We start from the raw sequence: 27,304 nt of genomic DNA, 5'->3' as shown, positions 1-27,304 counted from the left end.
GGCCATTTCAGTGAAACCTGCAAGTCTTTGCATGAAGACCAACTCATTCGTTGTTCAGCATCTCCTGAGTCACCAGAACTCTTTCAAAGCTTCATCCAGCAGCTAAGGTGTCTGCCTCAATTATAAAGGGACAGTCTGCACTGACATTGTGTCATAGTTTCCACTTTCTGCAACTACCCTACCTTGATGCACTAGTGCCTAAGGTGCTGCTGGTCACTTCTTCCACCAAGAAACTGCTCACTACAGATATGGCAGCACAAAATCCCCCCTGTACCAATTCTGCTTCTAAATTAGATGCCAGGCTAAGCAATGATATCTTGCAAACAAACAAGTTTGGTTTAGTTTTAAACTACTGAAAACAAAAAAATTACAAAGTAGACAAAAGAAGCATTCCCTTCTCTGAAGTACTACCTAATTCACAACTGTATGCAATTTCAGCCCATAGGTTATGCTGAAAAATTTTTAATTCACAGATTTGGCCATATAAACAGTTCTGCCACAGGCGCGTGTTCTCACTGGTCACTGAAAGGACCGGTACCTACTCACTGAGGCCAAATTCTTGTTGAACCTGTAGATATAAACCTACACAGCTCCATGTCTGACAGTAGCTTCTCCCTCAAGCAGACCCTGCATCATCCTGCAGTTCTTCCCCCAAGGTATATTTACTTCTACTACAGACAAGAGACATACAAGAAAGGACATAAAAACAACCAGCCGTTTTCTACTGTAAGCAACCTTTGCTTTTAATTTAAAGCAAATCTCTAAACTGAGGGAAAGTTGATTTTAAACATGATTATCTTAACAGTTTATCCATACAGCAAGTTACCTGTTAATGATCCTGGTCACTCTGTCTTCTCCAGAAGATTCCACTTTGTCTGGACTCGGGTAGTAGCACTGCTATCAGCTGTGCAGAGCAGAAACAAGCATCAAGCTCAGGATCCCTGAGGAGAGCAGCTGGACTCACTAACCAGTAGTAGTTAAAAAAAAATCACTTGGTTTCTTTTTCCAGCACTCGCTTTCTTGAGAACTTGACAAACTGACCCCACTTACTGCATTTAAATTGGAGAGAAGCTTTTTGGTCAAATGCTTTTCTAGTCTATGCAAACGACTGGTGTGTCACCTAACTGATCAGAAGAATCGGTGACATTACCATTGCTCAGCTCCAGAGCCTGCCAGCATTTTGCTCACCTTCCAGCTACACGTGCAATGAGAGCACTTGGCAGCATACACTGGATTTCAAGCTGGCTTTCCTTCAGACAGCATGGAAGCGTTTATCCTCCACTGCTAAAAAGCTGCATGTAGGTTCAGCAGTATCTCCTGCGAGGCAAATACTAAGCCATATGCAATTCAGGAATTACTCTGTTTGAACAGCTAATCACAGGTTTGTGGCAACAACGAAACTAGGTATAAAGGGCATGCATAAATTTGTCACAGAACATGCATCTAGTTTTTGCAGTCTCGTTATATGCTTCATAAGAGGTGTCTACCTTGTGCATATATGTGCATGTATATGCACATGTGCCCTTGTGCAGCATTGCTGAAAGGCACACAGACTGAAAAAAATCTATTAAACCCCCTAGGGAAGCAATATGATGAAATCATGCTCACTCTTGTGCCCAAAGTCCCCTCTAAGGTATAAGATTCCTGGCCTGGGGAAACAGTATCTGGAGGAGAAAAAAAAGTTACACTGCTACTGCAAACTATTTAACCATCAACATTTTTACACACTTGCAGCTTATGCTACTCACATTAAACTCATGCTGCATAGGTATATATTCTGTAAAAACTAGTGGCACACTCCCTGCCTACAGCACATTTCAGAAACTACTGAAACCATTGGCTAGCTATGTACGTGAGTCACTGTTAATCTAGTCTGGCTTGTAAACACCTACCTCAAGGTCTGAGACTACAGGTAAGGACTGCAGTGATTAGGCTCTGAACTCCCAGCTCTACCTTTAGGATTTAAAAAAAAAAAAATCTACAAACACAGCACCCATCAGTTACCAGCGTCTGAAGACACAAGGGAATCGGGGTCATCCATTCTCCCTTTCTCCCCACCCTGGTACTCCCACATTCTCAAGACAGGCAAGCTGAAAGTAACCCAAAAGAAGGGTCTCCCTGATCTCGCTGGGTTACAAGCATCTGACATTAGCCCAGGCTCTGGGAATCATTATAAATATTTTGTTTCCTGATTGAGTGTTACCATGGAGCTTCATCACCTGTATTGCAGGTGTAGAGGCTGCACAAAAATTGTACTTGCCTTTCAAGATACAACTGGATCCATGCATTAGCATGCTTTTATCCCAGTGTGTTCAGGTAGAGATGCAACTGTGCATGCATGCGAGTGCAAGCATACAGAGTTTTCTAATCACTTTGCACTACTACTTCCACAGAGAAGTTCTCAGCACATCCTAAAAATAAGGATGTTGTCGAGGGTCTGACTACCCAGGGGATACAAGTGCAGCAAGATGTGGCACCTCAAAAAACAACCTTCAATGACACCATTCTGCACCAGAGAAGTAACTGAGCTCAACTGATGTTAATTGACTCAAAATGTAATCATCATGGATCAAAACAGTCAGCAGTACAGAACACACCATAAAGATGATTAACTCAAGTGGTACTTTTATTTTCAGGATTAAAAACCCCAATGATACAGATGCAGAGTAAAACAGAAAGAAACAGATGTCAACCCAAGTTTATCTGCAGTTCAAATGAGGCATCCTAGGTTCACAAAACTGAATTGGACGGATAGGTAAAGCACAAACTGCCAAGAGAAAGAAAAGAAACTGCACAAAATATAAATTGAGAATAGGAAACTCCTCTTCACCTGGCTCCCTCTGCCACCTTCCACAGTATAAATAGCACAAAAAAATCCAACTGCAAAATACATTTGACAGAGCAAAATCAAAGAACCATCAAATTTATTTTTATATAGGATGTACTGATCAATACTTCTTGCAGAATAAGGAATACATTGCAGTTCAATTTGTGAGATACAGACAAAGTTATCACAGGTCTAACAAAGGGTAAGAGAAGTACTGTTTCAATGAACAACACAATACATAAATATTCAGGAATATAAAATATAATTAGATTCAGCAAACAGTTCTAAAGCTGACATTCTGATTCCAGTCCCTACAAGTAAGTTAGTTTGTTTACCTGATAAGACTTGTAGAGAAATAAATATGCTTACAGAAGTACACACATTTCTTCAACAAGACAGATGTATTGAATTGGTGGAACTGATTTTTTTTAATACAAAATAGAGACTGATTTAGCAACCTAAACCAAACAGCTAACAGGATTATCATTGGAAGGTGTGACTAAGTAAATCACTATACTCTTACCACAGTTAGCCCCACATACATGTCCTTAGCATAAAATTTATTCGCTCTTCAGCATATGCTCTGGCTCTTCTACCTGTCTGTTGAGTCAAAAACCAAAGCTGTAATACGAATTTGTCAGACACAGAAAAGCAAAAGCATCTTTTTCACTGCTGAAGGGACTACATCTTGACCCAATCTGAATTTTGAATGAAGTTTTGGGTCAGTTCTATTCTTCATGTTAGACAATTTCTCTGTGCTTAAACAACCACCGAAAATTTGCCTAAAGTTGTCCCAAACAGTGGTCCTCTGACCGAAGAATTTACTTATGGGTAGCAATATGCTCAAGTCTAGATGAAAGTCTTACTAAAACTGCATATGGACTCTGTGTTAAATATTGTATATTCAAGTAAACCTCAAGTCACACATGCTCTGTCAGACTTCCATGGGTAACCCAATTTTAAATCAAAATGGCATGTCCTCTATCACTATCTATCTATAGAGTCTCTATCTCTATAGATCCTCTATCTATAGAAGTCCTAAACCCTGGTCTGCTAGATATGACGACAATGAACTCTGACACCTAGACAGGTATGCAAGGAAAATATTTCCAAAGGCTTAGCCAGATGAGAAGAATAGATAAGCATCTTGGCAGATGCCTTACTTCTGTTTGAGCCAACATCCCTGCTCTAAAGTGCTTCTTCAGCTTTACAGCCCAGGTGCTTTCTAAACTCCAACATACTAACTCTACCAATGCAGCAGAAAACAGCATGTGTCAGGAACAAAGACACCATTTTCCCATTATTCCATTCTTCTCCAGAGTCTGTTTAGCAGAACAGCGGCCTTTTTGCAATCAGCATTTCTGCTCTGAAGACTCCCAGTCTGACATCTCTCTAACAACAGCACCCCTGAAACTTGCCTTGCCAGCACTGTCTCCAGTGGGATCTTCTCCATCACAGCAATGCACATGCAAGTTGGTATCCCTTCAGTTCTTTAGATAAAATTGGACAGCAGGAATCTGTCTTTTGTTCTAAGAAAAAAAAATCAACATATGACTCCCAGCTCCACAGTTAAATATATTTAGTACAGTAGTTCCCAAATAAGGAGCTGAGTGATTGATAGTCTGCAAAATCTAGTAGTAACTCCTCTTTGTTTTCACCTACAAGCACACAGTAAGATGCTAAAAACTCATATATGCTTCCTAACAACCTTCTCTGCTGCTCCCCATCAGGAATACATACAGAGGTCTCCTGTGCCTCAGGTATGCCCTTGAATTGGACATGGCAGTGATCAGTGCCAGGAGAACAGGCATACCACCAGTGTGCTCGGCGTTCAGTGATTGCACATTAGGAAGAGAAACAGTCATAACACAACGTATAAGTAACCTGAATCTGTAATAACAAACCATACAAGTAATTATTCAAGAATATGCAATTCAAATATTTTGCCTCAAGCAGCTACTAGTTTCCTGGCTTTTCCTCTCCCAGCACCTACAGAATGGTCAAGTCCTCAGAATAATTCTTCTGAGGAAGTTTTCCACCTGAACTGTTTAAAAGTGAACGCTACTGCTTGTGGAAGACAGAAGCAACACAATCACTCTATTCAACAGATGCAGGTTTACATCAACAGCAAGGAACCCCCAGCCTTCTCCTGCATTCATGCCAATCTTTATTTTCCTCAAGCTCATATGTACATGACCTTGCAGGCTGTTAGCTGCTCCATACTCTACTCAGCTGCAGCTCACTCAGAGGCTAGACTCTCAGCAAGTTCCTCAGTACGAGCTGTGGCCACTGTCACTCACCTGCCAGACCTGCTCCACTGTGCTGCCTGAAACCCGGCTAAACACTGCCACACCTTCAATGTGGGCACTGGATGCAAACTACTGCCCTACTTCCTTAATCCTCCCTTCCTGCCCAGCTCACTTTTTTATTTTTATAATGCTGGAAAATAGAGTCTGCAGCCCAAAGTCCAAGTCCAGATGAGCTCCGTTTTGCAAAGCATGAGGTGATCTGGATATGCTGTGGTGCTGTGTCAGAGATAAGCCTATTATATGGGTAGCTTTGTTATGGGCTATAATGTGTAACAAAAGAAAGGTAGTTCATATAGCTTAGGACGGTTTAGGACTACCCTAAAATCAGTTCTAGACATCAGCATTAATGTTGCCCAGAGTATCCACAGGAGGTATCTGTTGCAGGCAATTGCATCTGCCAATTGCCGAACTCACTATTGAGACTGTCAGGTTCTTCACATAGAGGCATAACACCAAGAACTGCTCTGAAATGACACATGGGTCTCTTCAGACAGGTTAAACTTACAGAAATGGTTTTTTCTCCCCCCTCACACTTCATCATTAATCCTAAAGCTATTTTCCATTTCTTCTCCCTCTGCTAACACTCTTAACACCTAGCATGCCTTTGTCCTCTTTCAAGAGGCAAGAGCTAACAGCAAATATATTAGAAAAAACTTCTGAATTTGTACTTAAAAATATCTAACCAAGCCCTGAGTTACAACCATCACATCTCTATTCAAATGAATACAACAGAAGGACTAACAACACAGTCATTACTGTGCACACACAATATAAATATTGGTTAAGCCTGATAAGACTCTTTTGAGGTAGATATATACAGTACAAAATATGTTGAGTCAAATTCAAACATCATATGCAATTCACATCACCTTGTCCTCCAGCTCTGCAGGAAACCTTGCAAACGTATTATTTCTGCCTCATCGGCATTCAAACCAAGTTTTTCCAAGTTCTGAGCTCTAAGACAATTTGCAGCTAAAAAGACCACCGAAGCCAAACCCATACGTTTAACAGTATCACGGAGTTTCAGCTGGGGCCATGAGAAAAGTAGGTTAACACAAAATTCAGCTAAGGAAAATCCAGGTATTTTAAATAACTTTACAAACAAAATAGTGCTGTTCAAAACAGATTCCAACAGTTTCATCAACAAGAAAAATACACCAAAAATAATAAAAACTTTCTGGTGGCATTTTCAAAGGAAGTTTTAAACTAGAAATTTGAGCTTTAGGTCCCAAAGACTGGTTTTCATGACTTGCCCCCATCACTGAAACACAAGAAGAAAGGAAAGAGAGCTTGAGACAGACACCCCCCCAACTCCCTTAGAAAAAGGGTTCAGTTAAAAAAATTCAAGGAACTCAAATGAAAACCATGCAACAAACAGATAAATCAGATTACAGTCTGCTCAGAACTCGGCCAAGGTTCACATGGAAGGTTTGCAAACCTTTAAACTTGTCCTGAGGTCAGAGTTTGTGACAAGCAAAGAGGTTTTGGATTTTTCTGGGCTGTCAGACCATGATGGCAGACACATGCTACAATAACAAAATAAATAAATCTGGAGATTCACTTTTCATTTGAATGAAATATCTATAAAGATGATCCATTCTATTATAAATAACTTAGAGATTAATACAAATTCATAATCACTGAATAACTACTGCACCAACAGTTGCCTTAGGAAGATGATTGGGCAGAGAAGTATCTGCTAATCAGTCACTTTTTTTTAACCAAAGATAAATCAGACTGAATTGACTAGCTGATAGCAGTCCTAAAGTGCTGATAAGTACCAACATGTGACTGCATTGGCTCAAGCACGCATGGTCACATTTTGTTGTGAATCAACACAAAAATGAGTATGACTACAGAAAGAAGCAGCACTGATGCCTGCCTGTGCTTGTGTGACTATTGCTTACTTTGTCACAAGAGGGTGCAGGCTGGGGAAATTTCTCCCCCATAGCTGTGGCGCTCTGACGACAAGCACAACTTTTGGGTCCAATTTCAGAATTCACTGTCACATTGTAAATCAGAGATTCAGTATTTGGGTTTTGAGCAGTCCCTGTCAGCTCCAGTTCTTTGAATACCAAGCAAACTCCCACTTAGCCCACCTCCTTCCAGAGAAAGGCCATCTTGTTTAGAGACTTTCCCCAAAGAAAACTGGATGGATGGAAAAAAAAACAAGTGACCAGCAAGCAAAAGAGAAAGGTTGCGCTGTGGTTTCTCAAATGCCTCAACAGAAATTCAGACCTGTGAGTTATAATCCTCATAATTTGAAGACTGAAATATTCTCCAAATTAACGCCAAAAGAAACACGCTTAAACACAGTTGCAATAAATGTATTAAAGTATTAAAGTAAAATAAAGAGGTCCAGAAAAAGAGTTTGGAGTCTAAAAGAGGCAGAGCATGCCAAGCCTTCACCTCTCAGGCCCAAAGGACAGTTTGGATATTCAACACAGTGTAACAGCTTCCCCCTGAACAACAGCAATATTGTTTCTTCAAGTAAGTCAGAGGTAGTGTCTAAAACAGCATAATGAATACGGCAGCAGCCTCCAGCTGAGCCCAGCTATGCCTGAGGTGGCCCAAGAACAATACTGTCTCAGCCAGCCTGGTCACACTGCTGCTAAGGGGTCAGCAGCGATCCTTGGTTTGAGCCCTTATGTTGAGAAATACGCAGGATGCACATACAAGGGGACGGTGAGCCCAGTCACCAGGGATACGTGCACCATAGTCGGGTACATCTGCTCCGGAGGCCAGGCTCTTGTTGGCAGGCAGACACCGCGCCGGACTGCAACAGATGTGTGCATAACTTAGTCAAACACGTAGCCAGACACACAGCAGCACTCAGACAGCACTTTCTGTTCCACTCAGATCCACACATCACTGGGAGAAGGGACCCGCCTGTATGTGATGTTTAACCACATTTCCTCTAGAAAACTTCTTTTAAATAAACAGAGATTACAATAGGTTTCACTTAATAAATAAAACATTTAGCATAGTTCAAAGATGTCCACTGAGGAGCATGAGTGAGATGCAGCAATCAGGATTTAGTTGCAGATTCATCCTCTTCTAAAAGGAGGTCATTTAATGCAATAACTGTAGCAGCAAAGTCAACCAGCTCCACAAAGTCTGATGTAATTATGTTAACACCCATAACACCTGGCTTCTGTGCTTTCACCCAATTCAAAATCATGGGCAGGTTCCTAAAGAAATTGAAATAAAGAAAGTTAAACACTTTAAAAGAGACTCTTCTCTATACACACTCTACTTATTTCAAATCAACATGCTGTTTACAAATTATGTTATTATCTCACATTTGTGATCAGGTCCTGACTGCCACCCAAAATGCAACCAAAGAGTGCTTAACATAGCGTGCAGTCATTAGCTATCAAATAGAAATATTGGTCAGCCATCAGTCCAAACTACCATGCGTACAACATAACATTTGTGAACTCTGTATTCACTGAGCAGACTGTGCTTCAGGATTTAATGCTGCACTACAGTTTCCTCCATCCTGGTTTGTTTTTACCCAAGTAAAAGTTGAACCAAAAGCTTAATTTCACAGCAGACTTCAGTGTAGCACAAAGCAAGGCTATATCTGGCCCAAGATGTTCCCCTGCCCACTTCTGCCTTAGGGTGGGCAGGAAAGAAGTTGTTGGGGGCAGCACACTGTATTTCTACCAAACTCCTTTCAGCCTTCAGACCCACCCAGAGCAACAGGATCAGGGAAATCCAGAATCAAGCCCTCAGCTCTATAGGTGTTGAACATCCCACCATACATCACTAGCCAGAGAAAGGTGAGGTGTGTCAGGAATTTAGTTAAATGGAGTTAGAAATTCTACCGTGGGGAGAAATTTCAAGTCATTTCTTGGACTGAGTCCAAGTCAGGAGTCTGTACAAGCTTTTTTGCACTCTAACATGCAAACACCAGGGTTGCCAGCACAGTTAGAGACAAATGACTAAATGTAATAGAATTATTTAAATTAGTAATATGCCATAATATGCATACAAAATTATACAAGATGGTAGGCAAGTAAATTAGCTAACAGGATGGGGAAGGAAAAAAAATCCTAAGAACACCCCACAGCTCTTGTTCCAGAAAAAAAAGTCTTGTCAAGAATGAAAAGAAGAGGGAATTTGAGTGAAGGCGTAATTACTGCCCCTGTCAAGGGACACACCAGACTTTAGCCAGCTAAGTGTGAATGTTGCACATTTCTCCTTTAGCAAGAGCTCAAGAACACTTAAATATTCATATTCAAGGCAAAATTTCCATATGAGAAGGCAGACATCTACACAGAACTGCAAAGACAGATTTACACATACAAATCAGCTAGCATGTATAAGTGTGTATGAGCCATCATGCCTTAGCAAACAGTGGCACCTATTTTAAATTTTCACAGTTTACTTTCAAACAAGTGGTAACCATGGGGCTGAGGGAACGTGATGGAGCAAAGGCAAGCTTCCAGCCTACCAGTGGCTTACAGCCCAGATCTGTGCCATGAGCCACTTGAAACAAAACTGCTCGCCCATTCCATGAAATTAGATGATCCTTTACTAGTTCAAAAATAGAAATTCAGTACAATCTTTCCTTTAATCACGAGGCAACAGTACATTTAATATATAGTATGCAGACATAAGTTACATCCGTGCTTTCTGTTAAGTATCCCCACCAAGCATATATAGATTTGTGCAACTTGTGCCAGCAAATGCCAGTCTTAAAGCTCCTGAGCACCATCTAGCGTCTAATGCTGACTGCACAGATGTGGGCAAAGCGCAACACAGTGGAGACCTGAATACATTGTGGCAAGCGTCATTGGATTTAATTATCTTTTGGTAGATTAACGTCTGTAAACAGGAAGGAGACTGAAAACTTTATGATTTATACCTCACCTGGAATTTCCTTACTTCCATCAACAACTTTTTGGACTGCAAAAGCACAACACTCCTTTTTAGAAAGGATTTTTAAGAAGATAAGTTATATTGACTTTGGCTTCAAAATAACAATCCTGTTATTATTTCTAAAGTTACCAATGTTTCTCCTAAAGGGAACACGAACTGGCTGCTGAAGATGTATGTTTATCTTGCTGCTTAATATTAAGTTCAGTTGCTGATCAAATTAGACCAGTTGTGACCACCTATACAAGTATAACTTAGAACTTAATATCATTATGAGAAGATAAACTGTTAGTGACATCAAAACAGGCAATATTACAGTGAGCCAGGAGACCGGATCCCACCAGGACTGTTACATTTCTGGGAATTTTTAGCAAACAGGCTACAAGGTGCTAATGACAAAGTCACATGGAACCTATCCTGGTCTTGCTGTTAACACTATTAAAAATCACTGGCACTCTGCACTACTCAAACCAAAACCCTCTTCTGATGATCTTACTCATGGGCAAATTAATTGTACAACAGTCAGTGGTATAAAAAAGTCAAATTGTTAATCTAATTTTTGGTAAAACACCCCAAGATAAAAATACAGCCCCAGGCCATACATCTTTGGCCATTACTGAAATTACCAAGACAGATTTGTACAGGCAAATGGAAGACTGAGCCCACAAATAGGCAATTTTCTTCTGTGGCACAAGCTTTTTCCCCCTAAATTCAAGTTCAGCCAATTTGGAATGAATTATTGGTTTGAAACAACAGGTCCAGCCCATGTTTTATGAAATCACACCACATTCAGAAAGAGCTCCAATTACCAGGAAACACACTTATAGTTGCATATACACCCTGTTACTTTATTATTTTCAGTAATTCTTTATTTTTAATGACTGCAAATGTCTCATGAGTAATAGTAATGAAGCAAAACTGCATGCTTTCATCAAGTCTTACTTCTAAGCAAAGATTTCATAGTTTCTTGCTTACTCAGTGCCTCTTTCAACATGAAATGTGGTAAGTAAAGAACTGACAAATCAAGACAAGTCCTTACCTATGAACAAGCGTGTTCTTCAGACCACGAATTAGATGCCGTGCAATAGTTTTCACTCGAGGCGTGAGAATTGCTTGAGAAACATGAAAAGTCCCATAACGACTTCGTTCCTCAAGAGTGGTCTCCAGGAACTGTAACAGTTTGTGCACATTGGTTGTATTAGCCCATGGTGCTGGCATTTTATTCCCTGGCCACAGGAAGGGGTATTCCCGATACAAAGGGTAGTGGTAGAATATGAGAACCTAACAGAAGACAGAAAAAGGAGAAGAAAAACAAAAATTTACAACTATGTTATTTATATTTAAACAGGATGTTGCATTGGATTATGCTTATACAGTACTGCTGCAGCTAGCATAGCAGCGAAAAGAGGACCAAGCTAAAAGAAGCTGCTCCTGAGTCATAAGTGTCAGTAAATTTGTTACACTATTGCCAACAAAGAAGATGGAGATCATTTTGGTTAGCTATAAGGACAGGATTGCTTCAGGCTTTAAGGGTCATCAGTTTAAAATGAAAAAGTTGCCAGAAATATATTGGAATGTCATTCAAAGAATTCAGGTTAAAAGTATTTCAAAGGACTGTCAGAGAATATTACATCTGTACTTGAAGTTAAGAATTTTAGCAGTCTTGCCATCTTCTGCATAACTCCTATTAAGTGGCTAAAGCGCAGCAGGCTGACTGGCATAACAGCATTCCACTTGCACTTACTGCATGAGATGCCAAAGTCAATCTTGCTGTCAGCAAAATCTCTAAATCAAAAGTCAGTATTTTATGCCTTGTAAGGTGGTTCTCTATAACAGGACAGCACAAAGATGCAACACTTTTTATTAACACCCAAACTTACAAATGATTCATTCTGGACCGTAGCACTGACAGCATCATTTGAGGAATTCCTCAAAGCCTCAAGTATTTTACAGTTTAAGCATTACGTGCCATTGCTGAAACCCTATTCTCTGTTTGTATGTATGCACAGGAGCAGTTACCACAGAGAAGAGGCATTTAATCTTGCCACTGTAGATTTGGATGGCTGCAAAGGAGTGAAGAAATTCTGTACCATACCTTAGTCATGTTAAAGCTTATATGCTTCACACTGGCCAAGACAACAACAGTTTGTCAAATCCTCACCAACACAAGTCAGCATAACATGCTCTTCCAGAACAGAAAACCATTTGATACCAAGGATACTATCATTTAATTATTTAACAAACATGCCTGGGAGCAGGACACAGTCTAGCCACACCACGGATGGAGCAGCTACACAGCTGCACATAAATGGAGGGAAACATGCACACTACATAAAGGTCCCTAGCAAGCTTTAAAAGGACTGTCAGCAGCATCCTTTGTCCAATACCCCTCAGTGGGAACCACACCCAGCTTCTCTGTTTAAATCTTAACCTTTTGGGTTTGAACAACATTACACAGCCTTTCCCTACCTGGTGTTTCTTCTCCCACATGTACTGTAATGTCACATATTCTACACATTCAACAGAACAAAGTTTGGATCCAAATGCTGAGTGGATCCTGTTGATCAAGAAGTAGTGATGGCTGTCATCCATGGCATAGAAGTGATTGAAATCCAAGAAGATTACTTCCTTGGGGTGCTGCTCAAGGAAGGTGTTAATCTCCTTCAGCCCATCCCATACTTTGATGCCAAACAAGCCGTGTATGAAGTAAATCTCTTGTCCTATTTCCCCAGGTTTGGAAGATACACGAAGATCAAAGTAGCGGATCCCACCTTCCAACTGCTCTTTGAAAGTCAGATTTTGAGTCACTGACCATTTCTTCATGATCTTTTTAACCAAAGAAATTCTGGCCAAACGTTTGATGGCTGTGGCTTGGTCTGGTCCCACAGGAGATTGCTCATCAACCCAGTAGCTGAAAGAATCATGTGACCCTAGAAACAAAAGCCAAGAATATTTAATTTTAGAAAACTGACTCCCCCAAAACACATATACCCATGTGCCCCGCAAACTGAAAAAGTCCTACATGCATGGCAGGGGAGCAGAAGAGTTATGCTCAAGTGTGAGTCTTTCAGACTATCCTTTACACCTTAATTTTCCCTGACTGTACAACAAGAGCTATGCTGAAGGTTCTCAGTTTGAACTGTTATCTTGTGTGAGCTCCCAATTTCAATGCACTCTGGAAGTCATGACCATAAGACAAACATCAGTGGTAAAGGGAAGCTTCTTTCTAACCTTCCTTCACTTACAAACTATCAATTTACCTCCAAAGCTTTCCCAGAGCCTGGTACATCACTGATTTCAGATGAGACTCCAGCTTCATTGAAAACCTGAGGCTTTATTTTCATTCTACCTGGTACATCCAATCATGACCCAATACACCAAAGTTCCTGGAACAGATATCTTTCTGCATGTGGATCAAGGGATCTGTACATGCATATGCCTTACCAGCACATCTCACTTTAGCCCCAAGACGGTAAATAAATTATTAGTAGTTTGAACAGTGGGCAAAGACTGGCTGAACTTAAAGGTGGAACAACTGAGTACACCACCAGCTACTACGTGGTTAGATACCAAGCTCATGTTAAACAAGTTCATGAACGTGTCTTGCCTGGTAGTGCCTTTGAGTGACCACAGGTACAGTGAATGCAAAATTCACCAAAAAAGACAACCAATAAAAATCGCCAGTCCCTGCCAAAATAATGCATATGCAACAAAGCTCCTGTAACACAACCTGTACCTTGGCAGAGAAACTGCATTTCCAGTATAAAATTTGTGCTTACTAGAATGGAAACAAAACTGAGAAATAACAAAACTCCTTCTAAATAACAGCTTCAGAGTCAATGAAATATCCCTAGCTTAGCCAAGTCAATAACAGAATGAAGAGTAATAGGGCAGTGTATCTCAGTGTACACTGTACCAGAGCAGCATAAAGCAAAAACAGGCAGAAGCTGATCTACAAGACTAAGGTTTACCAGGGATTTCTAACCATTTACACCAGACACCAGCATTCTGACCAAGAAGCTGCAACCGCTCCAGGCACAACTTCCCTGTGAAGCCCCAGCCAGGAAAAACACTACAGGAGCTCTAACAGCCCTGCTTCCCTTTTTTCTTCAGGACAGCAGATGAGAGGTTCACCATTGAGCCAAATCCCACCAGCTTCCTGCATGCCCACTTTGCTGAAGTACAGGGGAAGCATCTTCACCCCCAGTCACCACAAGCAGCTCCTTTGCCAGCTGCCTCCAGGATACACTGACCCTGCACCATGCTGCTGGCATCTGCATTTTCCCTTCCCTTCCTTTCTTGTCCCTGCTTCTGGGACTATACTTTTCTAGAATTTCCTCCTCTACCTCAGTCTGCAACTGTTAAAAAAATTCCTAATTTGTAATTTCCAATTTTAAGACATTTGAGGCATCCACAGCCTCCTTTACCCAAACCTTTTATTTGTGTCCCAGTGCTCACTTGAACACTGATGCATTTCCTGTGATGCAAGGTCAGAGCTATAAACAAGATTATGATCTCAACTGGATTATCTTGTCAGGATTTTTTAATCCAGATGGAGGTACAGACTCTGCACAAACCAAACATCAGTTCCCAACAACCTTAAATGCACTCTTTCTCTATGAATTTCAACTAGTTCAAAAGTACTGAAAGGGAACTGTGAAGGTTAGTTTTCAGGCTTTACTAACACTAAAAACTAATTCTGATCAACTCTTCATGGATTTTTCACAGTCTTTGTAAAAACATGCCTCTTATGTGGCTTTCCATTCAGTCTTCTAGAAACAAGTGAAAAGTAACAAAAAAAGCTGTTTTTAAAAGATGTCAGCTTAAGAAGCTATTTAGTACCTGTCACAGTAAACGACATCAAAAAGTAGTTGTCAGTTTTGGAATTACACCTAGATTTTTTCCCCACCTCCAAATGTGTAACCCCAAACAAAACACAGGATCAAACATCTAGCGAAGACATTTCAGAAGAAGCCATATAAGGCCTAGCTCATATTGCAAGCTGCAACTCACTGATGTTTGAATTTCATACACCTCCCCATACAGCAGAATGAGCCTTTCAAGCATCTACAATAGTTGGAAAGGTTCAATTGCAAGGGGCTTGTCTTCTGCCTCTGAATGAGTCACTTTGCACAAAGAAGTCATGGTAGATTTTGTTTTTCTTTGTCTTTTCTTTTTGGTGTTGGTTTTATTGGTTTTTTTAAAGTTCTCAACTCTATCCATTTTAATTTCTTCCTCTATTTAGGTCATTGTAGAAAATTGTTTAACATGCTAGAGTAAGGCCATAAGAAACATTTTCTTTCCATCTTAACTAAGACTGTGCAGCAGCCTCTACAGAGCTGTCTACAGAAGTCACTTGCACCATTATGCTCCCTCAGACAGCATCACTGATAAATCTGACTTACAAAGGAATTACAACTTTATCCGGCATCAAGTATATTGTTGTCAACTCAGAGTTGTCTAAGCAAATCTGAGCTGAGAAACAGCTTGTTTTCCTAAGTCTGATCACATACTTTACAGCTACAAAAGCCTTTCCTTTGCAGATTGGCACATACAAGGCACATTTAAGGATACAAAGAGCAAATTTCTCCTTGTACTATCACAAACCAAGTTCTATTTTTATCTCTAGAAAGCAACAAGAAAGAAAACAAGCCACAAGCACATTGCAACTTTTTCAACACGCACTTTAAGAACTGTTCTCCTTAACAGGACAGCTACTTGAGAAACTGAACTATGTGACATGCTTCTATAGTTAGAGAAGATCCTTAAAACTCCTGCCCTGTGACTCTGCTTAAAAAGCTAGGAAACTGGACTTCTCATTCAGTCAACATGTATACCTAGATATAACCAAGTAGAACATGAGCTGGAGCATCTAAGAACAAGCTCTCCTTTTCACAGTTGGTAGAAGACCACCTCCTAAGGACAGGGGACCATCATCAATACTGAGGCTGGAAAGACACAGCAGAAGTTCAGTTAGATTTTCAGTGGTCATTCACAGAAGGCCAGCCACCAACTGTGAGAAATATCTAGGCCAAACCTGGACCCAGAACATTTTTAATCCAGTAAGAGAGAAAAGCAAACTGAAAACCTGAAGCAACAGCACTGGATACTTGTTGGGCTGAGAGGTAAGAGCTAGGTGAGGATCCACATCATCCACCAGGCCCTTCTTTAAGATCACTGTGTTATGTTACCAGCTCAGCCACTCGCTATTAGTATAGCTTAGCTGCAATGTTAAGCTACATGCTAAGCTGATTGCATCATGATGTCAAAGTAATCCCTGCTCTCCTTCGCTCTACCCCTAAACTCCATGGAAGGCCTAGCCATTCTGTAGCCATGGCATGAGCCAGGCTGGTTGCTGATGCAGCATGATTGCTTTTGAAAAAGCAATCCAAACCAATACAGTTTCAAAGACAAAAGCCTACACCAGAAGAATGGAGCAGACCAGCCCCATCTTGTTATCAGCTGTTAGAGCTGCTAATCACATTGTCAATTAAGGTCTAACACAAAGATGTGTGAAGATGCTCAGATGCTGCAACATTGTGCAGTAACAGCAACGGAACTGGCAGTTGCTGAACAGAGCAAGAATCACAAAACTCTGATAGTGACATACACAGAAGAGTCCTTCCTGTGTGTAAGAAATCCTTTACAGACTGTGTTCCCCTCCACTCCAAGTGGTGTGCATCTCTCCAAATTATACTGACCACTTTCTCAGGAAAGTTAAAAAACCTCAAGAAGTCTTGCCAGCAAAACATTTCAGATGACACCTGACACCTTAAAAATAACTAACACCCTGTATTGATTCAATAAATCCATTCCTTAAACTCATTGACTGTGAACAAAGCAACTAACAAACCCAGATATTTATAACTTCCATCTTACAGACTGAGAAATCAAAAGGCACTGAAAAGTCAAGAAACTTAGTCTTTGTTGTCCTTTAGGCAAACAGAGGCCAGAACCCCAGTCTGAACTGCCTCAATGGCATGTTCTTGCACATGCAGCACACTTGAGTCACTGTACCCGAGAACAGATTAGCATTCAGATTGCAAACCTTACTGAGCTGCTCCAGTGACATGGCATCAACCTCATGCTCAGCCCCTCCGGAAACCAAGTTAGGCACAGGAAATAAAAGAGATGATGATCTGCCAATTGTTTCCAATAGGCCAAAGATACATAGCATGAAGCAGCAAGCATTAAATTTAAGCATGAATGTCTGCACATTCAAAGAAAAAAAATTAGGGGACTGCTAATCAGCTGGCAGCTCTCACAGAGTAACAGACAATGGCTGCTCTATTTTGGTTTCATTTCTTTCATCTGACAAAGATTGGAAGCTTCAAGGAAAACAGTCACATCCCATCAGATGCACAGATATTTAACTATCAAAGGCTATATGGTTAGAATAGTATTAAAGAGGTATCATCCAGATGCCAGATTGTTAAAATGATGGATAGTCCTCTTAATTTTATCCCAGCAAGTGCAACTGTGGATTAATTTTTATTCGTATCTTTAAACCCCTTTTTATTCTCCTTACATTAATTTCTCAAGTTAATTGTATGTTAAATAGATCACTCCTCAATTCAATTTGTATGTTAAATAGATTGTATTTCACTATTCAGGATGACTTTTTTGTTGAAGCCTTTGTGCTAATTGTTAGAAAGCAGCCTTTTATCATCACATCTGCAGCAAAGTCTAACTTTCCAGTGTGTCTATTTGTCATGCTACTTAGTCACAGATAGTCAAATTAACCCATGGTGCAGCTCAAACAAATGACACTAATCAACAGAATGTTATTAAGCCTTGAATTTCAACAATTACTAGCTATATTGCTTTGTATTATCTTTTGTTTCCACATCAGTACTTTCTCCATATACAGTTGCAGCACGGGGATAGAATCATCCTCATCTCACCAACCCTGGTATCCTTTCACAAGCTTGTAATTTTACCTTCAAGGTTTGTTAAAAATATGAATACCTGGCATGCAAAGTGCAGAGATCTTCCAACACAGAACATACATGTGCACTGCCAATTACTTGAAAAGACAAGAAGAACTCCTGTTTTTTCAAATACAAACATGCCTACAGTTATATCGCTAGTCTCCCTCGTTGCAAGGCTGCAGACTAGTCAGGAGCAGCAGTTAAAGACACTTTCTGCATCTGTCTACCAAGAAACAAGAATCAAAGCAGAAAGGCAGGAAAGTGCACTGTCAGTAAGTTTAACTAGATCAGACTAATTTGTTTTGATCTTCACATTAATGGAATATTAACAGGATGAAAAATGCAAGAAAACCTCTTCCGTTATGTTAAACATCTGTAAGAAGCAAGGTCAACATACTGTACCAACGCACTAAAAGCATTAAAGGGTCATTTATGGACAAAGAATCACCCTAGCTGTAGTGACGCCAAACTTCTTAGAGCAAGCTTTGCTCACTACACGAAGTACATTCCCCATATATTACAAAACACCACACATGACATAGCATAGCAAGCATTACATAGCCAAGATACCTAGAAGGACAGTAATCAAGTTCCAAAAACACAGGATGCAAGTGCTAGCAAGTTCAGGCTCTCCCACAAATGTTCTTCTAAACCAAGTGTCCTCTGTGTGCCACAACTGAGGGAAAAATGGGATAAACAAAAGTGCCTCACAAAGCCCAGAAGTCCTCAGGATTCGGGTCATTAACAATCCAGATTTTCTAATCAAAAGATTAACATCTTAAAAGCTCTTCACTATATGAAAAGCAAATCAAATAGATTGTATTAACTTGCCAAGCAAAAGGAAGAGAAGCAGGAATAACAAGCATCCTATTGATAATTATCTAAAACTATTGAGATGAGTATTTCTATTTTAATAGAGTCCTAAAAGAATCCCTTAGGTATTCTTAATGCAGTCTCATTAGGGAGGACAAAGCCTAGTACAGACCAAATCCTCTTAGGAAAACTTCCTCTCCCTATCAAAGAATTACCCTGATTTCCCCCCGCACTGCCCCTTTTTCAGGTTGGGAGGTAGAGTGCAGAGGAATAAAAGGGGTAACAAAGAGAAAGGGAGAAAGGCACTGCTTAAAACTGTCTCGGACACAATATCACATGGTAGTTTGCTTTTCTTTCCAGCCAGGAGAAATCCATTTGACACTGGTTGGAGTTATTGCCATTAAGTTTTTCTTGTGATTTAGCAATGCCTTCCCATTTATCGGCAACCTCAGCTGTCTGCAGTGGAAAAGCAGAAAGTGGCAGTACTTCTCTACCATTTCAAGGCCTGAACAGATCCACCTGTCCCAAAAAGAAAAAAATTCTGTTTAGAGTCCTATATTCCTCCTTTGTGACCACTCAGAAATGTGTGGACCAAGGGCTCATTCTCTTCTGAGAAGGCCCTAGGGAAATTTTTACTTGATTCCATTACATAGTACTTTTCCCTCTTTTTACATCTCTTCTGGAAGAGCAGGCAAACCGGAACTTTCACACAACACTGAAAGAGAGCAACAAGCATTTATATCATCATTATGATTGTTTTTCTGTTTGAAGTAAAACTTAAGCATGTTCTGCACTCGTTTACCAGGCAGTGAAGTCACTCTCTAGGGCACACAGATTTTAATAAAAAAAGGAAGAAAGGTTTTCCTGATGAAAGAATGAGGATCTTCATACGCTGTCTTAAGAAAACTTTGTGGCGTTTCCAGAACAAGTCAGTTTTGGCTAAACAGATGACAGTGGTCCTTTAAAAAGCAGAAACCCTAAGATCTGAGGCTGGCTTTTCAGTGGAACTCCTGCACAGACCCAGTACTGTTATTTCACTATCCCCCACACCAGTTCCTCACATAGGGATAAATAAAGGAAATACTTTGTTACTTGGGAATAGTGGAACAACTTCCATTAGATGTTCTCATCAGTATAGCAGTGGAGATAGTTTAATAGCCCCTCTCTAACAAGAGTTGAGATTTGCTGCTACAATGAAGTAGATGACCAAGGTAATAAAATAACTTTTTGTGAAAGGAAAAGTTCATCCTGAAAATTCTGCATTTAAAAACCATAGAACCATTTAGGTTGGAAAAGACCTTTAAGATCATTCAGTCCAACCATAAACCTAACACTGCCAAGTCCACCACATCAAATCCAACACCACCACACTTATGCAGATGTTTTCTTCTAATGGTTACCACCTCATTGATTGGTAGATGCCAATTAAATTGTAATGGAAAATAAAGCTTGGTGAATCAGAACATTAACCTTATATATTTGCTCCCTTTGAGCTTTAACCCAACAGATGGCCAGTTTAGCTGATTAAATAATCCTTTTAATTAGGACTCCAAAGGAGTACTGTTTGGAAGGAAGATGCAGTCTCAAGCTCACCACTGCTTCTCCCCCCAGGAGCCACATCCATAGCACACACCAGCCCATGAACAAAACCAAAAATCCCACAGCATTATCAAGTTCAGCAGCTCGCCTCAGGGTCACACAGGCAAAGAGAAAAAAGGCAAATCTAGTAAGATCCTAGTGGCCAGTTCTTAACTGGACAGGGCTGCTCCTTCTTTTAAGGACAATTTCAGTTCTGCTTGGCCAACTAAAAGGTAAGCAGCCCATAGAGCTTTTGGTGAGCAGTTGCACTGTCAGGACAGCAGAGCTGACCGGAGCCAGTGAGTGGGGAGATGAGCAGAAGATGCTCAGGGCCCCACCAGCTCCAGGCGTTCCCCACATGCCTGACATGAGCACAGCAAGCACCCAGCAGTCACCCACAGTAGCTTGTCATCACAGGAAACACCCCTCCACACTCACTATCCCCCCTTTAGGCTTAACTATGGGCTTGGGTGGTAGGGCTGCTCCTCAGTAAGACTGCCTGCTAGCTTTATTTGTAAAGCTCTGTTTTCTAGGGCTGATCATTTTGTAGGACTTCGATAATTTAGATCAAAACCATTAGGTTTCTGCCTCAGGCTTTTGGGGTGATCTTCTTGGTGAAGGGCAGAAACAGTGGCATGTTGTAGTACCAAAAGTTTCAGCTACAGTCATACCAACACCACCATGAACAAACTACAGAAAGTTAATTAAAAAGGTGTGTATGTTGTAGGGGGGAATCGAGCAGCTTGACAAGTGCTGTAGTTTGGAGCAGAAGACCAACATTTACTATTTTAGAAGGCCAGGGACACATGTCTCCTCAAAGATCAGTGAAAAACAAAGACATTACAACAACTATTTCAGCTCTCCAATAGAGTCTTATTTTGGCCACTTCAGCCAAGATTATTTTCTGTTTAAAAAATGCTTCTGGAACTGTAAAACTCAGCTCTTCCATCAGTTTTAGCTACCTATAACCCAGCACCCCATTGGCAGCTCTCCACCAGTTGTCCAGCCTGATGCAGGCAGGAATGGCACCATGTCACAACTACTCTGCATTGCTTAGAAATAAATCCTGGCCATCCTTCCACATAGCTTCAGAGGACAAGCTAATACATAAGATGATGACAGAAAAGGCTCTGTGCAGTACCAGAAGCCATGACTGAAGAGCTGCCCTACTTCTCCCCACAGATGCAGGCTGCCCTGCCCGCAAGCTCCACACCAGCAGGACACCCTGCCTAGCATTACGTACAGCTCTAGGCATACCAGTATCTGAAAAATTAACATTTGGTGGCAAAAAACTTCTTCAGCATTTCAAATCAGACTCAGATGTACAAAATTTGACCTACAGACACATTTATATTTCAAGACTAAAAATCCTTACAATCTAGGACATGAACATTGGTGTTAAATGACTTTTTTTAATATCACATTTCAAAGCACTGAACTAAAACATTTTATTTTCCAAATTTTTGCTTTTTCAGCTCTTCTCTAGAGACTCAATTCAAACTGAACTTAATTCAGATTCAAATTCATTTGTTCCCCACTAAGCTTCATTCTTTCCTCAATAGCAGGTTCACTAAAGCTATGTGAAAGAAAATATAATCCCTCATGTTTTCTAAATACGGACATGCTACCTCCTCCTCTTCTTCCCTGCCTACATCTGCAGCACTGTGACACACCAGGTTAACCACCATGCTCCCTCAGGACAGCTGCATGCTCCAGCACCCATCCTGGGGTTTGTCCAAGCACAAGAACAGTTGTTCTGGAAAGCTTTTCTGGCAGGAACCACCTCTCAAGAAAATCCCCCCCAAACCATTATCATCAACACAGAAAAGCTTTCCATCAGGTTAGCTTGCCAAATGCACTCATTTACACTTGTAGGACCAAACAAGCACCAATGGAGGGAAATGGGAGTCCTGGTCTTTTTTTTAGGTGATGGGAGACCAAAGGAATGCAGGAGGGAAGGCAGGGGACAGAAGAGGCATTTGACTAGCTTACTCGCATTATGAAATGGCACCCATAACTATTCTGGGTGCTCCTGCAAGAAGGAGCTTGCGTACTCTCCCAGGATCCAGTGGATCCTTACCTAAGTAATCATAAATTTCCTCTAGAAGATAAGGAAAGAAAATCAGCACTGGGGAAACACTCACAGCTGTCCTGACCAAAATGGGCAACCAATCCAGGAATACAGTTTGATCAAGAATGCCTACCAGTTATGTCACAGCTCTTAATTATTCAAAGATGGAATAACCCAGACAGGATTAAGTAAATGCATTACCACCAAGACCCAAAGTAATACAGAACTGCCTGCTCTTCTGCTCATCACATTCAACCAGCACCTTGGAGGCTGGACTAATAAAACACTCTATAAGCAAACACTGATAGCTGGCAGTTAACATCTGCTAGATTGCTTTGCTGTTTCAAGATAACTGGCACAAGCTTAGCATGATCTCAGAAAGTGGATCTAATTGAATCAGCTGTTCTAATACAAGTATTCATGTAAAGGCTCGATGAAACTGGAAAGTGGTGCTGTATCTTCAGTAGCAGGGACACTTCTCAGACTCTAGCACCTACGTAAATGTGATACTGCAAAAATTACTTAGAAAGGCAAATAGTCAAAATGAAACAGTACAAATTGGACATGTCATGGTGCTATGAATTGTCAGCATGCAAGTACAAACAAGAAACAGGTTAGGCTTCTCCAGCAAATTCGTTAAATAGCCTATTTACTTCAAAAGCAGACCAGTGACAGCACTGCAGCTTTTTCTCATGTTCCATTTCTTGGGGGGGCAGGGAAGAAAACCAACAGATGCAGATTAAGAGACAACCAAGGAAAGTAGTAAGTGTCACAGTTGTACATGATTCCATAAAATTGTTTAAAGTAAACCAGCTTGAGATTAAACACATACTATAATATACAATACATTACCCTGCCAAGGGTCATGCTCACAATCAAAATGTTTAAGAGTTCATTTTTAAACCCACATTCAAAGAGGATTAGTCTGGAGTATAATTAAGAGAAAACCCTCTAGAGTGTCACACAAGGTCACCACTTGTTGAAGGTGGTTAATTTTGTTGACTATATCGTATGCATGTAAGTTGATGACACTTTAGTTACTTGATATTTCACAGTTTCTTATTGCAAAAGATTCCTTCTCTCATGACATTGCACAGGAAACCTCATCACTTTTCCTTGGATGAGACTATACTGGTTTAGAATTTAGAGTTTTTCCAATAGAAAAAACGGAAAAGCCTGAACTCTGGAACTGATTGCACCCAAGCCTTGGAGCATGACTCTGAATTTTTCAAAGTCTCTCCTCTGTTTTGAGGACAGAGTTAAATCAGCATGTAAACACCAAACTAGTATATCTCATGAAACACCCATCTTAAACATTATTTGTAACCAGTCAGTTCTAAAGATTGAGCAAATAATGACTTTGTCTGTCCTCAGGTAGCATGCTTCACACGACATTTAATAGCTCAGAGAATCATAGAATATGTTAAAAAGGACCCCCAGAGGTCACAGCTACCTTTTTTAAAGCCAGTGAAAACAAGCATCTCAAAGCACAACTGTTTGCAACAGATAAAGAAGCAGAACTCTATACAGCCATCCTTAGGTTCATACAAGAAGGTTATTAAGACTTTCCCACTTACAATACCATACAATGAATTAAGTCTAAGCAGTTTCTTTCCTGTGCATACTATCAATTCTTTCACTTTAAATAGCCCCATCATGCCAACATTTTCTCCCTTTAAAAAAAAATAAAAGTAGAATCTTTTATTCTTCAAATGCTGCATTTTTCCCAAGTCCAACTAGGTAAAAAAATCAAAACCAAACAACAGTTTCAGATTTTGAGTGTTGACTTTATTTAAGGTTTCAACTGCTCCAGCACCTTCACTAGAGTTACATCTCTATTCCTACCTACAAAGAGTGACTGGGAGGAAAGAGGGAGAAACAAAAAAATCCAAAAAGCAGTTGAGTCCATCATTCCAGTGGTGAAAACGAATGCATCCAGAGATGGACAAAAACAAGCCACACCTGTCACATGCACACACAGGTATTAAGCATAGACAAAAATGCTTCTCATTTGACCTGAAGCCTACCTTTCATCTCTCTTTTGAAGACTGCATTGGCTTTCATTGCTATTCAGCACCTGTAAACAGATGCCTCAACTGCAACCTGTTTTGTACAATCCTTTCCTTGCACACTGCTAGTAACATCACCTTGGCTCCCAAAAAGGTTGCTTTGTCAAGCACCACACAAACAATTCAATTCAGCAAAAGAATCATTGGACTAAAATAAAAAAAAATTCCCAGAACATCTACCCAAAAAGTCTTTTCCCTGCTCACAGGTTGCATGAAGTACATGCAGGAAAGGGGTGGGAAAATACACCAACTTCAACCTCAAATAAACATACACTGCAAGCATTTTCAAAAAAACACTACTCATTTTAAAAGCACCATGGTATTACTGAAACAACTCATTTTCTTGGTTCTTCTGCTACAAACATCATGCAACCACTATTGTAAGTGATTGACAGTGGCAATGCACCTAATGCAATCTACATCATAACATCCTGCAAAGTTTCACAGCCCTTAAGTTGCTACAGCAACAAAAAGCTGATTTATTACTGTTCACTAAAACAGAGAATGTTTTCTTTGCCAGAAGTTTCAAAATCTGCAGCTGCTTGAATTTTATAGGAACATTGAACTGCCCTTCTGTCCCTCTTCCCTGTTCAAATGAACAGGGTTACACAAAATCTCTTTGCTACTGTCGAGGGGGGGCGGGGACACACACGGACGGACACGACACAGACGACAGCAGGAAGGGTGTCACTTTTGATTAAAACATGGCTTTAAGACAGTTGAGCTGTTCTACTTCAGGTAATACAGCAGTGAGTGCTGTGGTACCCCACAGGAGGTGCATAGCCCCTTCTCTACATGCTTCAAATGTCCTTTGGCTATCTCTGCTGGCACAAAAGAAGTTACTCTGTTTCTAGGGAAGTGTCTCCACATGTCCTCTATATAACACATACCCAAAGGGTTTTGACAAGCCAGGGCACTACCGTGAAAATCAAACCTGCACCAGTAATGACCAGAGTCTAATATCCAGTACCAGAATGGGCTGCTACAGCAGCTGCCCCTAAAATCTTCCCCATTGACATCTACAAGCAATACTAGATTACTTTTTGCTATTTACAGATAGAAATTCAGCCTCATTCCTAAGTAACTTTAGGGTCATCTGTTGTCTTCCTCATTTGTCAGTTTATCTATCTGTAAACCAGAAGCAATGACACTTACCCTTGCCAATTTATTAAACTAGAAGCTCTGCGCAGGAGCTAGAGTTAGTTAAAGTTCAGCTGGAAAGGGAGAAAATTGTATAAGTACAGTATTTTAGCATCTTCAGCGTAACATCACACATTGGGATATTTCATAACCACGCTGTACTCTTTTTCCTCTGACAAGCCATACACAGGTTCTGCCATAAAAGACATTTCCATCTGATGAACCTCCAGTTGTTAGGGTCAACATAAACAAACTTTTCTCCCTATCTGCTTTTAGCCTTGCTTAAACAACATGAGAAACCTTAAAGAGGACCTCCAGAGGTCACAGCTACCTTTTTTAAAGCCAATGAAAAGAAAACAAGCAGGTCAACAGGTTAGAGACTCACAGCTGTATGTACAGAAGATTAAGCCCTCCTTCCTCTCCTGCGAGGGACGGGGTTCATGTCAGCCCTTATTCACAGCCAGGTGCTCAGGCCCAACCGGGCTCTGACGCCTCAAGACAGACTTTCCACACGCTTGCTACAGTTCAAGCGAACACCCAACCTCCGGCTCCCAAGCCCGGGCAAACACCTCGGGGCCCAGCCTACAGGGACAGCACCGGACACAACAGGACCTGGCCCAAGCACCTGAAAGCGCTTTACTAAGGGGCGACACGACGCCGCCGAAAGGCGTCTCCCCTCAGCGCCAGGCCCCGCCACCCCAGGGGCCTCCCCGGCGGGCGCAGGCCCTGCCGGCAGGGAGAGGCCCCGGCAGCTCCGGCACCCAAACAGCCCCCCCCCTCCCCACCCCGCCGCCCTACCCGGGATGGCTAGGTTGGAGAGCGGGTAGGAGCGCAGCGCCGCCGGCAGCGAGCCCATCCAGTCCGCGCTGCTCTCCGCCATGGCCCCCGCGGCCCGCCGCCGCCGCCGGCCGCCCTCCCTCCCGGCCGGCGGCCTCATCCCCGGCCTGGGGAGCCGGGCCGGGCCGGGCCGCAGCGGCGAGGGGCGGCGGGGTGGGAGCCGGCAGCGGCTGCCCGCCCCCTTATGTAACAGGTGCGGCGCGGCCAGGCGCGCCGCCGTCACAGAGGCCCGGCGGCCAGCCATTGGCTGCCCACTGTTCGCCCCGCCCCGGCGGCGGGCGGGCAGCTGCGCGGCGGCTGCGCGGGTCGGCCGCTTTCCCGCGGCAGCCCCGGTCTCGGTGCGGTTCCTCGGGCTGCGCGGCCCGGGAAATAGCGAGGCGTACCGCTCTCCTGGAAGGAGGGCCTGCAAACGCTCCTGCAGCTGCGGGTTGGCAACATCCGGCTCTCCTCTCGGGAGAAGGGTTTGCAGGTGCGGAGCCGGCAGAGCAAGAAAGCCGCGCAGGAAGAAAGAAGTGGACCTTTACTTTTCCCATCAATAACCTGCTGTCCTGGTTTCGGCTGCCATAGAGTTAGTTTTCTTCCTAGTAGCTGGTACAGTGCTGTGTTTTGGATTTAGCATGAGAATAATGTGATAACACACTGATGGTTTAGCTGTTGCTGAGCAGTGCTTGTACTAAGTCAAGGACTTTCAGCTTCTCATCCTGCCCTGCCAGCGAGGAGGCTGGGGGTGCACAAGAAGCTGGGAGGGGGCATAGCCAGGACAGCTGACCCCAACTGGCCAAAGGGCTATTCCATACCATATGACATCATGCTGAACAGAAAACTGGGGGGAGTTGGCTGGGGGG

At 41.7% G+C, this 27,304-nt stretch overlaps 1 protein-coding gene across 1 annotated transcript; it reads right to left on the bottom strand.

Annotated features, from left to right (window-relative positions):
* Positions 1-2,618: 2,618 nt before the first annotated feature.
* Positions 2,619-26,633, bottom strand: PLCXD2 (phosphatidylinositol specific phospholipase C X domain containing 2). The gene is made up of 4 exons (XM_072884795.1): positions 26,421-26,633; positions 12,490-12,950; positions 11,060-11,301; positions 2,619-8,327 (listed from the first exon to the last, which is right to left on the bottom strand). Exons 1-4 carry the CDS (start codon positions 26,557-26,559, stop codon positions 8,165-8,167), a joined length of 1,005 nt encoding a protein of 334 aa, XP_072740896.1. The 5' UTR covers positions 26,560-26,633; the 3' UTR covers positions 2,619-8,164.
* Between the last annotated feature and the right edge of the window lie 671 nt (positions 26,634-27,304).

The sequence above is a fragment of the Ciconia boyciana genome, chromosome 1 (assembly GCF_034638445.1).
Source record: "Ciconia boyciana chromosome 1, ASM3463844v1, whole genome shotgun sequence".
Lineage (NCBI taxonomy): Eukaryota > Metazoa > Chordata > Aves > Ciconiiformes > Ciconiidae > Ciconia > Ciconia boyciana.
The sequence above is the reverse complement of the archived record's forward strand: the minus strand, read 5'-3'. Positions and strand labels throughout refer to the sequence as shown.

Excerpts from the sequence above, each read along its gene's own strand:
- PLCXD2 (XM_072884795.1), bottom strand. The coding sequence starts at position 26,559 with ATGAGGCCGCCGGCCGGGAGGGAGGGCGGCCGGCGGCGGCGGCGGGCC. Across the intron at positions 12,951-26,420 it reads CTCCAACCTAGCCATCCCGG|GGTCACATGATTCTTTCAGC; the intron begins GTAGGGCGGCGG and ends TTTTGTTTCTAG. Across the intron at positions 8,328-11,059 it reads AAGAACACGCTTGTTCATAG|GAACCTGCCCATGATTTTGA; the intron begins GTAAGGACTTGT and ends CAATTTCTTTAG.